Here is a 22,365-nt window from a genome sequence, read left to right on the forward strand (position 1 = left end):
GTTAGTCGTTGCAGCTGCAAATACAAACGAAACTGTCAATGCACCGCCTTTATTCAATAGTAAAATTTAATTGTGTTTTTTAAGCTTCGTTTTTAATTTTGTTAGTGAGGGTAACCCATAGGTGCCTCTGTAATTGTATTACTTGCAATTTTTGAATATAAGAATAACATACACTCTTGTATATAAGTTAAACAACTTTATACCAAGTCAAAATATAACAATTTAGGTTTTTTTTTAAATTATTTTATCAAACGCAAAGCACACTTCACTACACTTCAAGTTATGTTTTTCCTAATATTTAAAACCAAGACAAGTCGTATTATTTCAAACGTCAGTCAAATATATGGTGCATAAAAATATTGTCCGCTATGTAATTCGGTCAACAGAAACAACATTGCTCTAACCGTGTTGGTCAAATTGCTCCTGTATAAACGGTTTGTGCTTGAGGACATCCCAACCACCGGGCCACTTCTCAAATTCACTCGCCATCGCCGATTGTGGCTTCAGAAACTCGCGGTGGTTTTTCTGCAAAAGTTACCAAACAAAAAAGAAGTCTTAAAACGCACATATCGAGCGGAAGGAAGATTTTGGTTGCGAGGTTAAAGCAGAGAATTTTAAATTTGTTGTTATTGTTGTTTAAACAGCCTTCTTCAAAGCCTATTCGGGCGACACATGTTTATCATAGGCCTGTATGTCGCTTCATCAATGTTCAAGACCTGTAGGCAAAGCTACTAACTTCTGTATCGCCTCTGATATTTCCTATAAATGCGTAAAATATTAATCCGGCCAGTTTAGGACAACGTTTGGTTTTACTTTCTGAAAGAAGGCTATTACCGATCACTGTGGGGTTCTTTGAACAGTTGTGCCAAACCGACTGTAACAAACAATTTACATGAAACTATCAAACAACGCATTCTATATAAATAACGACTCTCCAAAACTGCGAAGTCATAATGGAAAAGCATTCGGTCTTAGCTTTACCATTTATTTTTTATATAAATACCTTTAATAATAAAGTATCTTTAGCAATAATTAGCAAACCAAGCGGTCCATCAAAGTATCTTTCTATTTTTGGTTAGTATACTGCAAGGGTAACAAAAAATATTAGGTTTGTCCGATACTTAACATTTTATTCCGATACTGAAATTCGATATTTTAAACAAGTACTGCGATCTGAATCGATACCAAAGGACGTCATTAGTAATTTCAAACAAGCAACTTAGATAAAATTCAGATATTTAAAGGTATTTCTTGCAGGTATTTTGGCCAAAATTTGCTTAAGATTTAAGAAGTTCAGCCACATCCAGTGTTAACTTACTATTTATTGATAAATTTAAATTTACTTTTAAAGGTATACATTTGCAGCGTTTGATCGCAAAATCTTGGCTAAAATTACTAAATAAATTTGGTATCGAATTGGAACCGATACCGGCCTAATATCGGACGACTACCGATACTTCCATTTAGCGTCGAGTATCGGTTCTGATTCGATCCGATATTATCGGACATCCCCTAACAAGATATAACTGGTAACTCTCACCCTCAGCGAGTACTGCCTTGACCTCCCAAAAAGTCCGCCAAAACCTCCGTACTTTATGTAGGCTGTCTCCAACAAGCAGATGAACATTCCTACCGAAACTCCAAGTGCCAGGAACACGTACATGCCGATGAAGGCCTGCGCGAAAGAATGCGATCAAAACCAGCGTTGTAATGACTATGACTTGACTCTGTCAATGACTGGACTTAAGTGCACTTAAGTCATTGTTTTGAACTGACTTGGCTTGACTTAATTTTTTTGAACAAATGACTAGGGTTGAAATGAAGTGGTTTTATTATTTTTTTTAAAATAAATTTGAGCTATTTATTCTAATATTTGCACATAGAACAATTTTCTTGCTAAATGTTGTGTTTTTCTTATTTTGTAGTTAGGTTTTTTATTTTTTAGTTCCGCTCTGTATTACAAAACGGCCAATTTTACCCAAAACAGAAAACATTCTACAAACAAAAGCAATACAAACTTGTGTAGGTCAAGCGCGTTGCTGCTAGAATTTGCAATAGCGACACTCACTTTTGGAACACAATACACGGGTTTTCTTAATAATTTCAAAAAAATAAAAATAAAGCTACAATATTCGATAAAATCGACATTTCGTTGTATCGGCAAATCATGCCATTATCACTGCAAAAATTTAAGTGAGGAAAAAGCGGAAATTTTCAAATCGAAATGCGATTCTGTCGAGTATTATGGCTTTATTTTTTTATTGACACTCACCTTGATGTCGAGTTGACCCGACTCTTCGCCGGCAGAAGCGAGTAAGCTCGTCGAGGCTTCGCACCTGGTCTCTATGTCGCCGAACCTACGAGAACGAGTATAGACCAGTTTTACCCAGCAAAACAATAAAATACCATTTAGCCCTATTAAGGAAGTTATCCAGTAAGTGCATTAAGAGCACTTTTTGTAAAGAGTTGACTTGACTTGAGTCATTTGAACATCTGATTTGGGTTGACTTAAGTCTTTTGGACAAATAACTTGGGTTAAAATGAAGTGTTTTCATCAAGCATTTTTGTATAAAAATGGGCTATTTATCCTAATTTTTGCACAAAAAACAATTTGCTTGCTATGTGGTGCGTTTTGCTTACTTTTCATTTCAGTTATGTCTCGTAATCCTACGAGAAAAAATCGAAAGACGTTTTTCATATCAAGATCGTGACTTGGTCTAATTATGACCTGGACTGGGACTTGACTTGTTATTTATTCAAAAGGACTTGACTTTGACTTGTTATTTTACAAATAACTTGACTGGGACTTTAGACATTTTTGAAATGACTTATTTCCAAACTGAAATGACTGTTTTACAAACTGCATTTAGCTATATGTATCAAAGTTAAACGAATCGATTTAGAAGCAGGAAAATCGTAAGATAACAATTTCCCTTTTAAATTCGGAAAACTTGATGGAACCTTTGTTATTTAGTTGTATAGAACACTAAAATATTGTTCAGGTATATGTGAACTGTGATAAACAACTGATTTAGCGTCGTTGCACCTATCGCGTTTTATTTCGAACGTTGGATAAAGCATTTTTATCTCCTTCTTTGTGACGTTTTACTTTGCCTGGTGTTGAGCGAGGTGCTGTTGCATTTCCTGATGGAGGCATCCTGTATAGTGAGCGGTAGCGTTCGAGAAAATTTAAAGTATCGGGAGAACTTCTGTTTGGTATATGTTAACTGAGTTTGCGGTTTGAGAAACAATATCGGCAGAAACACTATATCGAAGTTTAAAGCGCAAAGTAAAAATGCCATGCCAAAATTTGTGACAGTTGTAATTTCCGCCTGGCACAAAAATATGGGTAAAAACGACAAAAAATACCACTTTTGCTGGAGGTCGGCGAGTTTGCCAATGTCTCTTAGCCGGGAAATGTTGTCGTTCATGGCAGGGAGAAAGATGAGGCCTTTCCTCACTGGAAAGCCAACGTTGTAGCGATAGAAGCCATCGCCGATCTGAGTAAATAAACAACTATTGTATGAGTTGGCTTAGTTTTTGCTAAACTGGTAAAAGGAGATTTTTCATCGACCAGATAGATAAGCAGTAATATGAATACACGATTTAAAAATTTGGTGGTTTTGTAGCTTGAAATACATATATACGTAAAAAAGATAGCAAAATAACGACCAAAACCTAAACAACATAAACAAAAAGAACAATTGCTTTATAATAACACAAACAGGGAGAGCCAAGGGAATTTTATTTCAATCTAAAAATAAAAAATACATATGCAAAGTTCGCATATATTATGCATTTGCCTAAGGTTGTACTGAATATGTGATATTTGAAATCATCTTGACCCTTGCAAGATAAATGTCAACATCATTTGCTAATCAGTAACAACAGTCTTGTCTCTCGCCTTGTGTTCGCTGTCTTCGGACATGAGTTATACATGTTGGATGTTAGTAGAATTTCATGTTGGATGTTACTAGAATTTTCATTTTTTTATGTCTGAACTGAACTATTAGCTTTGCTAGACTATTTTGTTGTCATTTGCTTCATGCACTAGATCAGCGGTTATCTTTTACACGAATAACGGCTTGGGAAGAAATTGAAAAGGAATACAAATGAAATGTAAATTTATCTGTTGCGTTAATCTAATGATGATATGACTTAAGATCAAAACACAGTGTTATATCAACTTTTAACCCCACTAATTGTATTGGTCTAAATGTTTAGCAGCAAGTATATCACTAATGTACGATTATAGTACATAATACATTCTGCTGATTTTGTTCTAAACCGAATTTATATTTTTTTTCTTCCATAAAAATTTGTTGGGCCACAAAATTTTTGTGCAACGAAAATAGGCCACGACAGAAAAAGGTTGAGAACTACTGCACTAGATCCTTCACCCACCATATCGTAACCGCAGCTCTCAGTCAACGCTCGCACGGCATTCTTGAAAGAAGCGACCAGCATAAAGTTTCCCTCGTCTATCCGCTCGAGGGCGCTCGCAAGTCCGTCAATGATCGTTTCACTTTGGCTCGCTTTGATGTAAGTCCAGATCGTGCTGCGATACAATGTACATCTTAAATAATAATGCTCTTATTTCTGAGAAATGTGACTCAATTCCTTATTACTTCGAATTTTTAACAAAGCTACATTTGTAGGTGCAAATTTATAATATTTACTAAGCATCAGTATTTCATGAAATCAGTCGAAAATGTTTATTTTTCAAAGCGTTTACACAGCGCTGCTTTATTCTGTGTAGCGACAATTTAAACAGGTTAATACTGTTTTTCTTTCCACCTTCTTCAATCCTGTAAAAATTTCTTACTTTTAGGTCAAAAAATAATGACCCTAATTATAACACAAACAATATTATATTATCACCGTGCACAACAATATATTGACCGAATTGCCTTTATCGTAATATCAAGAAAAAACACTTAATTCGCACTGCACAAAATTATGTACTTTCATAGCTGTAATTACAAATGTACTTTATTATGATTTTCCTGTAGTGTTTTATGTAAGCGTACCTCTAAGGGAAGAGCTGTATTTCATGGACTGTTTACCACGCAAAATCGTATGTCCGCTTTCGGAACTGGTCGTAACACAAGTAAACCTTGCAAGCTTGAAGTATTCATCATGGCAAAGCAGACACCATGCCGAACAATGTTTAACCTTGACTTTAAAGCGAGAACTCGAAAAGAGGCTTCACCTGTACGGATGATCTTTGGAGGTTGGCAGAAGCTTAGCGAGCATCGCGTTTTCCTGCAAGAATCCGTACTTGACTTCCTGTTGGCTCGCGAGCTGGTCCAAGGTTGTGATGCCTCCTGAGTCTACTTGGGTCATAAACGCTGGAAAAAAAATAAAAAAAACTTTTTGGCTGTCGTGTTATTTAAGGAAGAAAATTATATGCTCATGGAGATACACCTAGAGCCAACGCAGACTTACACAATCTGTCGATCAATGATGCAAGCAAGGCAGACTAGAAAATCGACTAGCCTGCCTTGCTTGCATCATTGATCGACAGATTCAGCTAGTCTGCGATGGTTTTCGGTGTACTGTTGATACGTAAGCCGTAATCGTTGGTCAAAAAGGGGTTTCAGAAGGGCTAGATCACAGTCGTTGAACACATATGTGTGTGATTCTTTTATAGTCATTGGGATATGTTTAATTATCTTTTTTTACACAGTCAAAAAAACGTGTTAAGATGCGTGCGGCAGACAATATCAAACGTTTTTGCTTGGAGTTCATTTGATAGAATCCACCTTACCCAGACAAAACACATGCACTTTATAGCAAAGCAAAAAGTGAAGGATGCGTTTTTTAATAGGTTACGTAAACTATGTCTTAAAGTCTTGATATCCTACCGTAAAACCGTAAAACTTGCAATGAAATTGTCTCTTTTAAATTGCATTCTTTGCACGTGGGAATCAATATTGCCTTAAAATATATAATTAAGCTATTAAATTATCCTCTCTCTTTTAAATTGCATTCTTTGCACGTGGGAATCTATATTGCCTTAAAATATTTAACTATGCTATTTAAATATGCTTGTTAATTTTCAGCTTTGGTATTTTCACACAAAAGTACTCACAGATCATATTGGCGGTGTAGGCTGCTATCACCAGCATCACGAAAAACCACCAGGTACCGGCTAGAAATTTAAGTGACGCAGACCTGAAACGAACAATGTACAATGAACACGTGTAGCGTAACACTATAGTTGCATATTTTATATAGAAAAAGGCCTCATCGAAAGTGGCACTGACAAAAAACTAAGGTCTGCATTTCAAACGACTGATCAATTAGCTTTTTCGAAATTTTGTCTTTCAATGCGGTATGTATAACAGGTACAAATATTTGCTAAACAGGCTGGTTTATTTAAAAACTTATAAGCCAAGGTTTAATTAAATGAAAAAAAAATCTTCTTTTTATTTATTTTTTTTAAGAAAAATCTTCTTTTTATTTATTTAAGCACATTTGGCGACAGGAAAAGTTGCCCCATGGTATGAGGCTATAAGCATTAAAATACGAAAAAGCATTTTCCCTATAATTTAAACATAAACAAACAGCTCCGCTATGTGTGTCGTCACAATATACTTGCCTGGGCAGGAGCTGCGACGATTGTTCGACGAGGGCGGCGAAGGTAAACCACATCGAGTTGAGGAAGCCCAAGTGTTCGGAATGTTTCGCGCCCGCTCGCATGTCGCGCGAAGCCCGCTTGAACTCGTACGGGTTTCTCTTGTTGATGTACGTCATGAGAAGAGCAACCTGGCGAGAAAATATCAAACATTTAAAAACGGAGTTTTGTCGATAAGAATTGAATCTAAAAAGTAGATCTTTTTTTTATTTTAAAAATGGCAACTATCCTAAAAAAATTGCTGTGTCCCTATAGGCGATATTATAGTGCGATATTTTGTTATTTTATGTTTCAAGGAAACACTTATAGTTGTACTGTCATATTTGTGGTAGTATCATTTTGTACAACGTTATTTCCTGTGCCGTCGTTAAAGTAAACTCATTATGGGATGCCTTATTTTCGCAATGTTTTACATTTTTCTGGTGTTTTTCGCTATTAAATGTCTGTTTGCGGTTAAATTATAGCGCAGTAGTCTTCTCGTGGTAATGTCATTTCACAGTTATAACAGTTTGTATTAGTATCATTTTGCTGTAGTGACCCTTTTTGTGATGTCATTTTGCCATAATTGGACTTGTCGGTTCTGCCTTTACTGTAATTTTGCCATAATGCCAATTTATGGTAATGTTATTTTGTATTGTCAATTAACTGTGGTGTCTTTTTCTGTATGTGTCATCTCTCTGTGGGTGATTTTGTTGCAGTGTTTTTTGCTGCTAGTGTCATTTCACTGTGGTATTATTTTCCGTTAGTGTCATCTCACTAAGGTGCATTTTCCCGATAGTGTCATTTTGGTGCGGTGTATTATTCTGTTTGTGTCTTTACACTGTGGTACTACTTCAAGTTAGTGTTATCTAACTTAAGTGTATTTCCCTATTAGTGTCATATCGCTGCGGTGTCGTTTCCTGCTAGTGTCAATTCATTGTGATGTCTTTCCTTGCCAGCGCCATCTCACTGTGATGTCATTTCCTGTTAGTGTCATTTCGCTGCGGTGTATTTTCTGTTTGTGTCTTGTCGTATTATTTCAGATTAGTGTCATTTCGCTGCGGTGTATTTTCTGTTTGTGTCTTGTCGTATTATTTCAGATTAGTGTCATTTAACTACTGTAAGGTGTCTTTCCCTGTTAGTATAATCTCGCAGCGGTGTCATTTCCCTGTGGTATGTGGTGTTATTTCCTATTAGTGTCTTCTCACTGTGATGTCACTTCCCGTTAGTGTCATTTCGCAGCGGTGTCTTTTCCCGTTAGTGTCATCTCACTGTGTTATCCTTTCCTGTTGGTGTCATTTCGCATTGTGTACGCAACCCGTATAGTTTTACCAGCACGAGTGTGGTCCACAGCACCACCCAGCTCTCTTCCTTAAAGGGCGCCAGGAACTGCCAGATGCTCACACCGTGGTTCTTTTCCTCGCGTCGTGCCAGCAGATACGTCATCGGCGTTTGTATAGGTGACGTAATAGACACGATGTCGGAGAGCAGAATGCGCCCGCCGTGGATTGGCTTGTCGTAAATGAAGACGTCACACTGGAAATATAATACAGGGCTGACTTGCATAATAGGATCAGAAGCAACCCCCTTTGGCAGTAGGGATGCCGATAATAACCCAATTTCGGATCACAGCCAATACCACACGCCAGCTATAGGAGGTACTCATTCGACACTAGAATAGTAACGACGCTTATTTGATACCAAATTTATCTATTAATTGTAGCTATGGTCACTGCAACGATTTCTAAGAAACTGTAAAGTAAAATTAAAATTAACCAATACTTTAAAGCAGATAATATGAAAACAATACCTTAGCACATTTAATTTGATTTATTTCGTTATTTTGCCATTTGTACATTTCAAATTAATTTCTTTGGTTATTTGTTTTATTGTACGATGAGGGGTTTACTTTTAGCCCAAATAATTAAGTATTGGTGTCAAAATAAAGGACGAAGTGTGAACACCCATATATTCAGCAGTATAGGTACTCCTAAGTTACTTGGAAGATATCGACACATAAATGACTTAATTTGTCTGGCATTTTAAGTACGATATACAAAGTCATTTTTTACCTAAAAAAATGTTTGTCGACAAAAATGATGATCAAAGCTAATATTAGCCACCATGAAATGACTAAAAAAGCATGTACACAAATATTTAAAAAAGGCAATAATAAAAATTGTTTAGCATAACAATTTAAACAGGCAGCAGAAAGTACCTAACAAAATCGCAATAATTAGACCAGTGGTTCTTAACCGGGGTGGCGCGGCACTCTAGTGTGGCGTTCTTAACGCTCAAGAGTGCCGAGAGGTATGTCAAATTCTTTAGGATTGCAGTTTTTGCTCTATCAATACGCTTTTTGATACAATTTTTTGTGTACGATGATTTTTTTCAACCTTGTTCCACAGTTAATGTGCTGCTTCAATCTCGTTTATTGTAACGCTACAGTTAACCACAGCAAAAATACAAGGGTGTCGTAAACTATTTATAACTTCTGTAGGGTGCCGCAAACAAAAAAAGTTGGGAACCACAGACTTTCCTCACCGAGTCGTTCTCAAACAAGAAGTTCATCCTGGCTTCGAGCTCATCCTCCGTGTAGTTGCTCCCGGGTCCGAACTCCAGCGCCGTCTCGTCGTTTATCGTGAAGTTGAAGCCCATCTGATTGGACAGGGCGTGCATGACGTCATAAAGATAGCCTTTGTACGTACCCGGAAGCGGAAGCTGATGGCTGCTCCCGTTTACTCCGGTGTCGTCGAATTCCCACGAAAGCCAAGGCGGGTTCTGGTGAGTTAAAGACGGTTAATTGAAGAAACGTGAAAAGGAAAGACGTAGTAAGAATATCAAAGCCCATACAGAAGTAGGTAGCATTTTGAACGTTTCAAATAACTCTTAAGATGGTGGTTGGAGGTTGGAGTAAGACGTAGTAAGAATATCAAAGCCTATACAAAAGTACGTATCATTTTGAACTTTACGAATAAATCTTAAGATGGTGGTTGGAGGTTGGAGTAAGACGTAGTAAGAATACCAAAGCCCATACAGAAGTGGGTGTCATTTTGAACGTTTCGAATAACTCTTAAGATTATTGTTTGAGGTTTAGTAAGACATTAAAAATATTAAAGCCCATACAAAAGTAGGTATCATTTTGAATTTTCAAATAAATCTCAAGATTATTGTTAGAGTTTGTAGTAAAACGTGAGAAGTATATCAGAGCCTATACAAAAGTACGTCATTTTGAACTTACGAATAAATCTTAAGATAATGGTTGGAGGTTGGAGTAAGACGTAGTAAGAATATTAAAGTCCATACACAAGTAGGTAGCATCATACGATAAATAAGAGTTATTATTCGAAACGTTTGAAATTATACCTACTCCTATTTGGGCTTTAACATTTTTACTACGTCTTACTAAACCTCAAACCATTATCTTGAGAGTTATTCGAAACGTTAAAAATGATACCTACTTCTGTATGGGCTTTGATATTCTTATGTAGTAGGATAACAAGTCAAGTCTCAGTCAAGTTATAATTGGAGCAAGTCAATTTCAAGTCTAGTCCTTGTTATTTAAACCTTAAGAAATGGTACTTACGTTTTTGGGCCTTTGTTAATAGTTCACTATCTCTTGTATAGCCTAATGGTCTCTGGAGAATTTATTTTTACCAAACGCATGTCAACCACAAAACAACTGTTTTTTATCTTATTACACTTTGTATTTTTTTCATTTTCACATATTGAAACACACCACTCAAACTTGTCGCAATTATTAACAAACTGACACGGACTTTTAGAAATGTCCACATAACAATACGCAATTTAACAAATATTCTAATACTAAAGCACAAATTAATGACAGAAGTAAAAATTGAGGCAAAACTCTTTCGACTTAACATATCAGTGATTGTCTTGTTAAAGACTTACCCATACGACTCCCATCACGAGACCACGTGTTGGCAATTTAACTCCTTCAATAGAGAACTTCTCGTACGTTACATTAACGAAACTCCTCAAGCCGTTGCGTCCTCCGATATTCAGCAGTTGATGAACCTATAGATTGCAAGATCGCGATTAATTGAAGTGAACGCTGGTTTCCTGTTTTTGATGTCATAATCTATTTTTGTAGGAAAGCTTAAACATCTTGCAACCCCCTGGTAGAAACACAGCAATAAAAATATTCACACAACATGGGTTTTTTGAAATATAGTATCGCTAAATATGTTAAGCCGCCGTTATACCCGGAAAAAATCCGTAAAAGTCCTTAATTTATTTTGAGAGAATTCTAATCTATTTTGACAAAAACACATTTTAGGGAAAAAATTTAAAAGTTGGTCTAGCATTATCTGATGCGGGAAAAATATTATATTTACATAAAAGTTTATTATTTCTAAGTTATCCGTAACTTCTGACTTTCAATTAGATGTCACATCTAGGCAAAGTTGCTGCCATTAAGAAAGCACTGAGTTATAGAACTGCAAATTACAGTGCGATAAAACTCTTCCTTTTTTCGTTATGTTTCGTGTATCAAGGAACCTTTGAGGCATTTATTTAACAGAAATGATGTACATATTAAGTGCCCTAGGAACAGTGTCTTTCAAGCCTTTTTCACGGATACCTTACTACTAAGCTTAAATAGAACAGTAGAGCTTTGGGACCCAATTCTTTTCGTTGAACTTTTTGTAAACTTGAAGTGAACAACATAAATAAGACAAAATTGGAGAAACCTTGCTTTGAACTTATCTCAATAAATCTGAGCTTGTGAAATACTCACCAACCATCTCGAACGGCGACCCAGTTACGGATCACAACCCAGTAGTTAAGAAACACAGCCCAAGACGAACGCTATTTATATATAGATGTTTAAGGCATCTACTTACGAAAGAACAGCTTACCGAGGCTCCGTCAACATACGCGTGCACGTGCTCAATTGTGTACACTGCGGTCGAATCGTAAATGTCCAGGTTTCGCTGCAATATCTCCGCACACATGTCTTCCTGGTTACTCTGCGCGACAAAAAGCGTCACCAGACCGACGCTTTTGCTTATAAAATATTGCTTAAAAACAGAAGACAATCTAACGACCAATTAGTATACAAAAGAATGGTCCAATCTTCTCACCTTTAATTTTATGTAATTTTGGAATCAGACTTTAATTCTGTCTGATTTTGACACAAGCAGTTTGCAATAATGGTGTTTTAACAAACCAGAATTTTTACTGAAAATTTCCAAAAAAATTTTTACCACTAGAAAGACAAAAATATGCGATAAGATTTATATTCGGTACTAACTTAGCTACACCGAAAGCCATCGCAGACTTACCAAATCCGTTGATCTATGATGCAAGCAGACTAGAAAAACAACTAGCCTGCAGTGAGGTTCGAACTCACGACCTCCGGTCAAGCCGGGACCGTCGCTCTACCAACTGAGCTATGCAGGCTCAGAGAGGAGCGAGAAACAACCATACGCCAATACTTGCTCAATCTGTTAGTACAAGCAACCTCATTGAAGGGTATCCACAGTACCATATCATGTATTCAATGATACGTGAACACATATGTGTGTTAATAACTGAGATCTAGCCCTTCTGAAGCTGCTTTTTGACCAACGATTACTAACTTAGCTACGCTGATGTTTAGATCAGAATTATAAACGAAGTATGGTCAATATAATTGCACAGCAGTTTAGGCTCCTCTACGATCGCTCATAGTAAACTTCAGTATCATTATAGAGTGTCAACGCATTTCTTTTTAAATGACACACAAACAATAAGGGTACAATGTTTGGCGAAAACTAATACAATAGGATTTCGGGTATGTTCTTAAACGTTTTTGTATTTATAGTTCAATTTTTGTTGCTATTTATACAACAAAACACAGGGACTTGCTCGAGGTCGCAAAACGGTCTCCGTTTAAGCACTAAATCCCAATCTTTCCTTGGCCAACCCTTCCCTAATACATCATGTTCAACACAAAACTTGCCCATGAATAGTTGGATGCGAAGGGACAAGGATCGAAGCTCGTTGCGATCTCGAACTTGGACGAGTGGGCGTGGTGGGGCGCGGCGGTTTCCCGGGGTCTGCTGTGCCCGAGGTGCGTGGGGGGCGCCGGCGCCGGGTCGGCCGAGAGCGGCGGGAAAATGTCGCTGCTGTCGATCGGTTTTATGAGACACTCTTCGTATTTTTGTTCCTAATGGGAAATGAACTTGATGGGAATTGATACGTATGAATAAAACGGAAAAGGGTTTCATAAATGAAATAAATTAATTCCAAATTGGAATGTGTGTATTGTTTATACGTCAATATATACGTATTTGAGCAACGTTGCAGTTTCAAATTCTTGAGAAAACGTTATAAGTATATGAAAGCCCATACAGAAGTAGGCATCATTTTGAACGTTTCGGATAACACTGAGCAGAAAATAAATAAAGAGTTATCCGAAAAAGTTCAAAATTCTACCTGAAACCAAATGGATCCGATCCGATTCTGAAGTCTTTATCAGTGTACACGTACAAGAATTTATTAAAACACGCAAAGGCTTAAACAAGTGGATTCCTTATTCAAATAGAATTCAAAACAAAACAATGTTATTAAAAAAGAAACAGAATAAGTAAGTTGAACATCATTGCCACACTTACAAGTAACTAACAATATGAGCTCCTACCGCTACTAAGTAGTAACATCAACTGCAGTAAGGACAACTACAATGTCAAGGCACCATGTGCTCGGTGACCTTTGACTGCAAGTCATAGAATGATTACACAATTAAATCGGTCATAAAGCACTTACATAAAAATGCGGTTTTGCAAGCTCACTGTTAATCTTAACACTACCTACTTCCGTATGGGTTTTGATATTCTTTTTGCGTCTTACTACAGCCTCCAACCATTATGCACCAGAGAAAACGTTGTTCTAAGCATAAATATAAATGTGCGTTCGATTTACGATTAGAAATTATTAATATTAGCAAGTTGTTAAGTCTAAATGTGTGTGCTTCTGTTTGTAAGAAGAAAACAATATGAAATACCTCTTTTTATTCTTTCCCAAAATTAATACTTGGCCATCGATCACTATGTGCATTCGTTGAAAACAACAAAAGAACAAAAATACAGTCTTTGGCAAAACTTACCACGGTAGCTTCAACAACATGACTATCATGGCCACTAGATGGAGTACTTGTCGCCGTAGCGTGTCCATGCTCATCACTTGATGGAGTTGTAGTAACCACGTGACCATGTCCGCTAGTGGTCGTACTTGAGACCATCGCGTGCCCGTGATCGCCACTAGCGGATGACTTTGTCGTCGTAGCGTGTCCGCTAGTCGTCGTACTTGAGACCATAGCGTGCCCGTGATCGCCGCTAGCGGCTGCTTTGCTTGTCGTAGTGTGTCCGCTAGTTGTCGTACTTGAGACCACAGCGTGCCCGTGATCGCCGCTAGTGGCTGCTTTGCTTGTCGTAGTGTGTTCGCTAGTTGTCGTACTTGAGACCACAGCGTGCCCGTGATCGCCGCTAGCGGCTGTTTTGCTTGTCGTAGTGTGTCCGCTAGTTGTCGTACTTGTGACCATAGCGTGCCCGTGATCGCCGCTAGTGGCTGCTTTGCTTGTCGTAGTGTGTCCGCTAGTTGTCGTACTTGAGACCATCGCGTGCCCATGATCGCCACTAGCGGATGACTTTGTCGTCGTGGCGTGTCCGCTTGTTGTCGTACTTGAGACCATAGCGTGTCCATGATCGCTTATTGTAGTAGTTGTCAAAGAAACCATTCTATGCCCATGCACCATTAGTGTGCCGCTAGGGGTCGTTGTTGTAGCTTCGGTGCTCATCGCGTGACCGCTAGGGGTCGTTGTTGTAGCTTCAGTGCTCATAGCGTGACCGTGACCGCTAGGAGTCGTTGTTGTAGCTTCAGTGCTCATAGCGTGACCGTGACCGCTAGGAGTCGTTGTTGTAGCTTCAGTGCTCATAGCGTGACCGTGACCGCTAGGAGTCGTTGTTGTAGCTTCAGTGCTCATAGCGTGACCGTGACCGCTAGGAGTCGTTGTTGTAGCTTCAGTGCTCATAGCGTGACCGTGACCGCTAGGAGTCGTTGTTGTAGCTTCAGTGCTCATAGCGTGACCGTGACCGCTAGGATTCGTTGTTGTAGCTTCAGTGCTCATAGCGTGACCGTGACCGCTAGGGGTCGTTGTTGTGGCTTCGGTGCTCATAGCGTGACCGCTAGGAGTCGTTGTTGTAGCTTCAGTGCTCATAGCGTGACCGTGACCGCTAGGGGTCGTTGTTGTGGCTTCGGTGCTCACAGTGTGACCGTGACCGCTAGGGGTCGTTGTCGTAGCTTCAGTGCTAATAGCGTGGCCGTGACCGCAAGGGGTCGTTGTGCTGGAATGGCCGTGTCCACCACTGGATGGCGTAGTCGTAGTCGGCACGTAGCTTGAAGTGGTGAGATCTGACGTCACGTTTAGTAATTCACCGACAGTAATTCCACAAACATTTACCTGCAAGACCAACAAACAAGAAGAATCACCCATTAAAATGAGAGTTGGAACATTTTCAACTTTTTCTCGGAAGCATCGTTTTAACCCGCTTCCGCTATGTTTGAGGAAAACAAATTTAAATTCCATATTATAACAACGAACATTCTACTGTCAAAAAAATAGCAGTTTTTGTTTTAATAAAACGGAAATCAGCAATGAAATATTTGTCCAGAATCAAATTGTACAATTTGGGCGCACTCTGGCTTTTCTGTTTTATTTGTCCGTTACTTGTTTATGTTTTTTCATCATTTGGATTGCTCCCTTGGAATTCAAGCGGTCTTTACAAAATAATTATCTTCATATTAAATCCAAATGGCAAACACACACCCTTACGACATTACCTTGCTGTGATGATACATTTCCAAAGGGCTGCAGCTTTCGCCGAACTTCGGATCGCTTCGCGAACTTTCGCACGCCTCCGTCAGACCACGTGCCGCGATACGCACGAGTGATTTCACCACAGTCTGGTATAGGAGGTCACCGTCGGTCTCCAGGGCCGGGTGACCTTTAATAACCTCGAGAACCAGCGGGGTTACCAGGGGGCTGTGCAGAAATGTAATGCGCACGCCGTCGTCAAGAAAGTTGTGAAGAACTTGAGGGTTCAACATCTTTGGAATAGAAATTAGGTAATAGGCTTCGTTAATGTTTGTCGGTGTACAATTTACTTTACGTTGTGAGACGATATTATACGTAACGTTATACCGCGATAGATAAGCTATTGCAGTGTTTCTCAACCTTTTATGGCTAGCGGCACCCCTCAGGAATACTAAATAGATTACAAAAAACAACTTTACAAAAAACTTTAACTTTACAAAAAAAGTTGCAAGAATTGAGCAAAAATCAGATTCGTAAAGATTTTGAAATATCTCTCGGCACCCTTGAGCATTAAAAATGGCACCGTAGAGTGGCGCGGCACCCCGGTTGAGAACCACTTAAGCTAGTCTTATATGGCATTTGTTCTGTCTATGTTCGCGTGCAGTCATCAATTGATATTTCAATGGAAAATTAAAATTAAAATACCTCACGTCACGACATTTTTGTTGCCGAAAGTTGTAAATTAAACCTTTCTCCGAACTATAGGTATTGTTCTACAGTAAGATTAATTACTATGTTCGTAACCTGGGGTCTGTGGCCTATATAAGTCAACGACGAAATTTCGCAAAATCTTTCAAGTTAATTGACAGATCAATTTCATCACTGGAGCACAACATTTTCATTGAGTTTAAATTCCAGAAAAATTGTATGGCAGCTTGTATACATCAAGTAGTTCATTTGAGTAATGCCGTGAATGTCCACTATTGTGCTGGAACTGACTAAATTTTAAATGATTTGAATGTTGATTGGTTTCTCCATAACTTTAAGAAAGCAAAACGAGTCGTCGAGCTAAAAAGGTTGATAATGTTTTAGGTAATAAGAGAACGGCAACATGCATCATAAAGTAAAGTGTTTCTTAGCCTTTCTGGCGCTCGTACCCTTTGAGGTTTAATGAAAGTTTCTCGTCTATGGTCGACGGAAGTAAATACAATTGTAATATTAGGAATTAAAATCAGTATATTTATAACTTACGTGTTGAATGCATGCATTAAAAACAGTCTTGTATGTTCAAGAATATTTAAACACACAAACAATCAGACAATTTATCAAATGGCTTTTTTATTGTTGCTTTTTTGTAGATTATGCATTCTTCACAAAAATGCCTAATTGGCGCACAATTTCACACTGCATCGTACCGTCTGCTTTGGTTCTTCTTACCATTAAGAGGCACACGTAGCCCTGGTTAAGAACCCCTGATATAGCTGGTTAAGAACCACCCTGATATAGTAGAAGTAATACCGACTTACCACGTTTGGTATGAACCAGTGATAGTTGGCGGTTGAGAGTCGCAGCTGCCTCGCCATTGACATGATACGGATTAAGCGAGTGTAGGAGCTCACTAGAACGTACGTCCTGTCACAAAATAAGTGTCCTCGTTCAATAAAAATTAAACAGTGTTGTTCACTAGTCACTTAAATTTGAGTCAAGTAATTTACGAGAATACAATTTAAGTCAAGTAAAATATAAATTAAAATTAAGTAAATTGAAAAAAAAGGCAATTAAGCTTTTTGTGAAACGCTAGCCTTAGTCAAGTCATTGAAATAAAAAGTATTGTAAATCATGGATATTTGCAAAATCCTAGAAGTAAAAATGTAGCAAACAAACTGTTTTACATTAAAGAAATTGACGTAAAACACTGGAGCTCAGGGCAGGATTCGGCATTTTTTTTGACAACGGGCTGCATGTGAAACAGAAGATGCCTTAAAGGGCTGGGTCAAAAATGGAAATGTGATCATATACGCATAAAATAATGTGTAATTCATTTAAAAAGCGGTATATATCTTTAAAAAAGGCCGTGTTTATCCTTTTTGACAAGCGGGTTAAGAGTAGGATAAGTGATTTATGCCTTAAGCGTATAACTTATTCAATAACAAATTCTAAAATTAGTGAGAAAAACTCAAAGGCTTATTTTGATGTCAAAAAGTTTTATGAAAAATAAATCGCCGACAGGATTAAATTGTTAGGCGGGCCGGACCCGACGCGCGGACTGTAGTTTGCCCAGGTCTGGCTTGGGCTTATTTACAGGAGTATAATCAGGACTCAGGAGTATAAGCGAGATTTCCAACAACGCGTCGTTCACCTTATTCCCTTTCGTCTCGCTTGGATGAGTTTGGACCGGATGCTTTCGTCACTTTGTTTTGCTTCAAACGCGACGACGTCGAGACCACGTGACCGAGCTTCCTGGATGTTCTGGAACGTGAATTGGACTTCTGCCAATTTTAAACAGAAATTTTACTTACCTGACGGAAGTTTTTAATTGGATCCCAAAAGGGTAGTATTCTGCCATTTGTTTTCCTGGGTAACACCGTTTTTATTTTGGCCAGTAAAATACTAAAATTATTACTACTATTTACATTCGCATTAACAAAAAAAAATACGCTACGACTTATTTTACATTTACATTCTTTTACTTAATAAAAACAAATTAAACAGAATGTTTAAATGTAGAGGTCACATTTCTTCCTAATTTTGAGTGCCACGCCTCAACTTTGTGATCTCAATTTTTTTTAATTGATAGGTCTAAAGGTGTAACATTTACCGGGTATAAATAAAATTATATCCAACTTTGAACAGCGGACGGATGAGTTTCAAAAAAAGCTCATATCCCATAAATTTGAAGTGCGATATTTGGATGCCGACTGACACTTTTAATGTTGAGTTTGACCGAGTACTTTATGATAGTCTCACACCACCTAGTTTTTTCAAAGGAAGATACGGCGGTTGTGGCGTAATTGACGATTTAATCGACGTTATTTGCACTTGAGATTTTTTACAATGCTCAACTTTCAAACACAACTAATTAGCACACGCTTTTACGAACAGTTTTAACTTCAAGGCCTTTATGTGCAGACAGGTAAACATTCAACAGTATGACACTATTAAACACGCCGCTACACCAGGGGCGGGCAACTTCTCCATTCGGCGGGCCTGATATGGGAAAATGAAGTACTAGGCGGACCGGATTCCTGATCGATATATAAAAAGTACTGCCATAGCCTACATGTTTTGTCACGTAATGGCGAATAATGTTGTGTACTCTCTAAACACGGCAACACTTTTATTGCACAAGAAACATATTGTTTGCTTTTTTGCCGACCTGAGTGAAAAAGTACTTCGGTCTTCAATCCCTTTTAAATTTGCAACGTAAAAAAATAAAAAATTATTGATTGTAGTAAAAATATTGATTGTAAATTCTAAATCTAATTTGGGAACACACAATCGACTTAAAAAGCAACAATACCTAAAGCAGAAAAAACAATAATACCATAGTATTAACACTAACGACATAATAAAGCCAAATATAGCCTACGTAGTATTGCCCACGACAGACTAACAACTTAATCGTCTGAAATAAGTCGCAAATCTGTCGAAATACGTTCTAAATTCTTCGGAATAAGGCCTAAATGGCCAAAGTAATGCCTGAAACTGTACGGAGAGGGTAAGGGACGATAGGGGGCCATAGGTATGGCATTGGCCGTTTCGGTGTCGAATTTTGGGCGCCCTGGTTTGAAGGGTGCCGCGCCGCTGCTTTGGCACCTAATTTTATGGCCCTGTTTGGGTTAGAAAATGGGTTAGGGTTGAAAATATTAGGGGAGTTAGTGATTGGGGTTAGGAACAATGTTTCATAGGTCTGATTATGGTCATTAAGCTCCTATTCCGACGGGTTTATGACTTATTCCGATTTAGACGGTATGACGACTATTAGATATTAGTCGTATTTTGGTCTTATTCCGAACTGTGTGTTATTCCGACATTGATTTTGTTCTTGTTTTGATCTTATTACTGGGGTTCTCTAATTTTAACCCAAAACAAAGAACTAAAGAATAACTAACAGTCACTATTATTTGACGTAGTAAGCAAGTAGTGGGGGATCGCGGACTGTTGCCGCGGGCCACATTATCATCGAAGACGGAAACTGTCTGCGGGCCGCTCAAAATCCCGTCGCGGGCCGGACCCGGCCCGCGGGCCGTATGTTGCCCGCCCCTGCGCTACACCAATGGTTCTCAACCGGGGTGCCGCGGCGCCCTGGTGTGCGGTTTCGAATCCTCAAGGGTGCCGATAGGTTTTTGAGAATTTGTTAAAATCTAATTTTGGTTTAATTGGTAAGCTTCTTGATACAACTATTTGTGTACGATTAGAGACCAATATATAAAATGACATTTTCCCACATGTCTAATTTGATTGTGTTAAAGGCCGTTATACGCAAACATATGAACATTCAACGGTATGGCGCTATTAAACATGTCACTACACTTCACTTGATTTCTACAAATCATCTATACGAAGGATAGGTTATACTAAACTTGCCGTCATTCTTGTCGTACAGCACGGCGGCCGAATTCCACTTGTACTGCTTAACTGCGATAAAGAAGGAAGCCATAAGCGAAGAATCGGGGGGCATCAGATAGTGGATCCTGACAAAAAATCAAATATAATTGAAAGCTGGAACACATAATAAGACCTATAAAGCAGCAATATCTAAAGTAGAATAATCAAAATCTATAAAACCATAGTATTAAGACCAATTACATAACAAAGCCAAATGCACAGCAATCTCCCCGACAGAAAAATATCTGAATTGTCTAAATAAGTCATAAATATGGAGGAATAAGTCCTAAATTCATCGGAATAAGTCTTAATCACCGAATTAATGCCTAAAACCATAGGGAGAGAGTATGAAACGATCGGGGGCCATGGGTCTGTCATCGGACGGTTTGGCACCGGATTGTTTTCCCTGTTTGGGGTTAGTGGTGGGGTTAGAAATTGGGTCAAAGTTAAAATTATTAGGGGAGTTAGCGATGTACTTAAGGGTGGGGTTTGGGGTTATGTGAAGGGTTGCTTAGGACTGCTTTTGACCATTTAGGTATTTTTCCGACTGATTTAACACTTATTCCGATTTTAAAGTTGTTACGACGTTTAGGTATTAGTCCTACTTTGGTTTTATTCTGGCGCTTTAAGCTGGAGTCCTTAAACAACAGTTGGTAGCCACCTGATCCGTCAGAAATTAGTGCCGTTCTAACCAAAAAGGTCTACGACAATAAATGAATCCAAAGGATAAAAAAGTCCGACTTTTAGACTTTAAGGTCTTCGGACAATCAGACTTTTCTGCCCTAATTGTCGAAGACCTTTTTGCTCAGAAAAACTTCATACGGATCGGGTGTTGTAGCCGCAAAGTTTCCTAAACTAACCTGTTGTAGGCAATTTGTTCGTCGCAACCTTGTCCTGAACCAGTCACGTAGAAGAAGGGAATGCGCTCGAAATACGGACTGAGCGCGTCACAATTGATGCCCCGTGACGCAACAATTACCCCGGTGAAAAGCCTCGAAGAAAGATCATCTGGGAAGAAAGGGAACAAATAAAAAACATTTTTTTTATCAGGTTACATTGGGTAGCGAGAGTTGTTTTGGATTCTTAAAGATTCGAATTTTTTTACGATTGGTACGCCTCTGCAATCTGCATATAATTGTTGTGTGTGATGATAGCGCAATGTGCAATAAAGTATTCTTATAACCTACTCGGCGCAGTTAACGTGTGTTATTCTAATTTGGTTCATTGAAATACAATACAATTGTAAACCACTTCGCAAAATGCCTATAAGGGTGTTGCATCCATTTTTTTATTTTCAGTAGGGTTGGAATGAAAAATACCGTTTTTTTATGTTTAAATTTTGCTTTTCGATAAATGAAAAACACAAATGCATGAATACCGACAATTTACTAATTTACTGTTACTACAAAGACTACTTTAGAAGATAAATCGTTCATAAATTGGCTTTAAGGTATACTGTGCAAGTAGACTGCGTGCAAATAAGACATACGCCGTAATAGAGATCTTTATAACTTTAAACTATATTTCTTTTATGGGTCTTATTGGAACACTAATGTAGTCTGGGGGCTTGTACAAGGCTTTATGAAAACAAATTGACCTTTAAACGCCTGAATGTCGTCCTTGTGATATTTGACGACCTCGAAAACGAACTGGTCCTTCTTGCCGTAATCCTTCACGTAAGTTTCGAGGGTGTCTTCGATCAGCGGCGCTATCACCGAGTTTGCGTTGTCGTGATAAAGGGCTGTACAACATGTGAATTCAAATAGCAAAAATGCAAAACTGTCGTAACTCAGAAGCACAAATCAACTCACCAAACCGAAGAAGCGTCTTGCATTGTGACGTCATCACATATTGCAATAAAATCGCTAGAAACGCGAAACGGCGAAGCATGGTTGAATTCTGAACGCAACTCCAAGCTAACTGTTTTCAACGGAACTTAGCGATATTAAAGCCTGAAGCTCTCGGCTATTTGACGTTACTATGGCGTAACCAGTTACCAGGAGGTCATGTTATAGGCGTCTATTGCGTGACAATCCAATTATCTAATTGGCCGCCATGACGATTCTCGATTGAGGCGCATCTGCGTGTAATAACTGCCTTTGTAATAAGAAACTGGTATAACACAGGACTCATTTCGAAAAACAGAAAAATACTGTTTTTAGGACGATTTTAATGAGAAGTATCGTTAATTCCACGAAATATCGGTAAATAGTGTTTCTAAACAGGACTTTCAATTTAAAAAAATACTCGGTTATTAATGTCACTATTATTTGCATTTTAAGAAAGAACAAGACCCGCAACTGCAAATTGAAGAAGT

The 22,365-nt window shown here is 38.4% G+C and overlaps 1 protein-coding gene and 1 non-coding gene across 2 annotated transcripts; both read right to left on the reverse strand.

Moving 5' to 3' along the window:
* Positions 1 to 399: 399 nt before the first annotated feature.
* Positions 400 to 21,893, reverse strand: LOC146138715 (uncharacterized). The gene is made up of 21 exons (XM_083394660.1): positions 21,860 to 21,893; positions 21,646 to 21,789; positions 20,909 to 21,056; positions 20,028 to 20,134; positions 17,800 to 17,929; positions 16,967 to 17,072; positions 15,467 to 15,733; positions 13,734 to 15,086; positions 12,579 to 12,794; positions 11,503 to 11,613; positions 10,535 to 10,660; positions 9,164 to 9,400; positions 7,952 to 8,155; positions 6,605 to 6,771; positions 6,095 to 6,177; positions 5,213 to 5,351; positions 4,405 to 4,558; positions 3,370 to 3,500; positions 2,273 to 2,357; positions 1,541 to 1,675; positions 400 to 525 (listed from the first exon to the last, which is right to left on the reverse strand). Exons 1-21 carry the CDS (start codon positions 21,891 to 21,893, stop codon positions 400 to 402), a joined length of 4,203 nt encoding a protein of 1,400 aa, XP_083250786.1.
* Trnaa-ggc (transfer RNA alanine (anticodon GGC)) lies at positions 11,972 to 12,046 on the reverse strand. The gene has a single exon. It is a non-coding gene; the product is annotated as a tRNA-Ala (tRNA).
* Positions 21,894 to 22,365: the final 472 nt, after the last annotated feature.

This window comes from Ascidiella aspersa, chromosome 7 (genome assembly GCF_963924565.1).
Source record: "Ascidiella aspersa chromosome 7, kaAscAspe10.2, whole genome shotgun sequence".
NCBI lineage: Eukaryota > Metazoa > Chordata > Ascidiacea > Phlebobranchia > Ascidiidae > Ascidiella > Ascidiella aspersa.

Coding starts and splice junctions, on each gene's coding strand:
- LOC146138715 (XM_083394660.1), bottom strand. CDS start 21,893: ATGACGTCACAATGCAAGACGCTTCTTCGGTTTG. Junction 20,135..20,908: donor GAACAAATTGCCTACAACAG/GTTAGTTTAGGA, acceptor ATTTTTTGTCAG/GATCCACTATCTGATGCCCC. Junction 3,501..4,404: donor AGAGCTGCGGTTACGATATG/GTGGGTGAAGGA, acceptor TTATTTACTCAG/ATCGGCGATGGCTTCTATCG.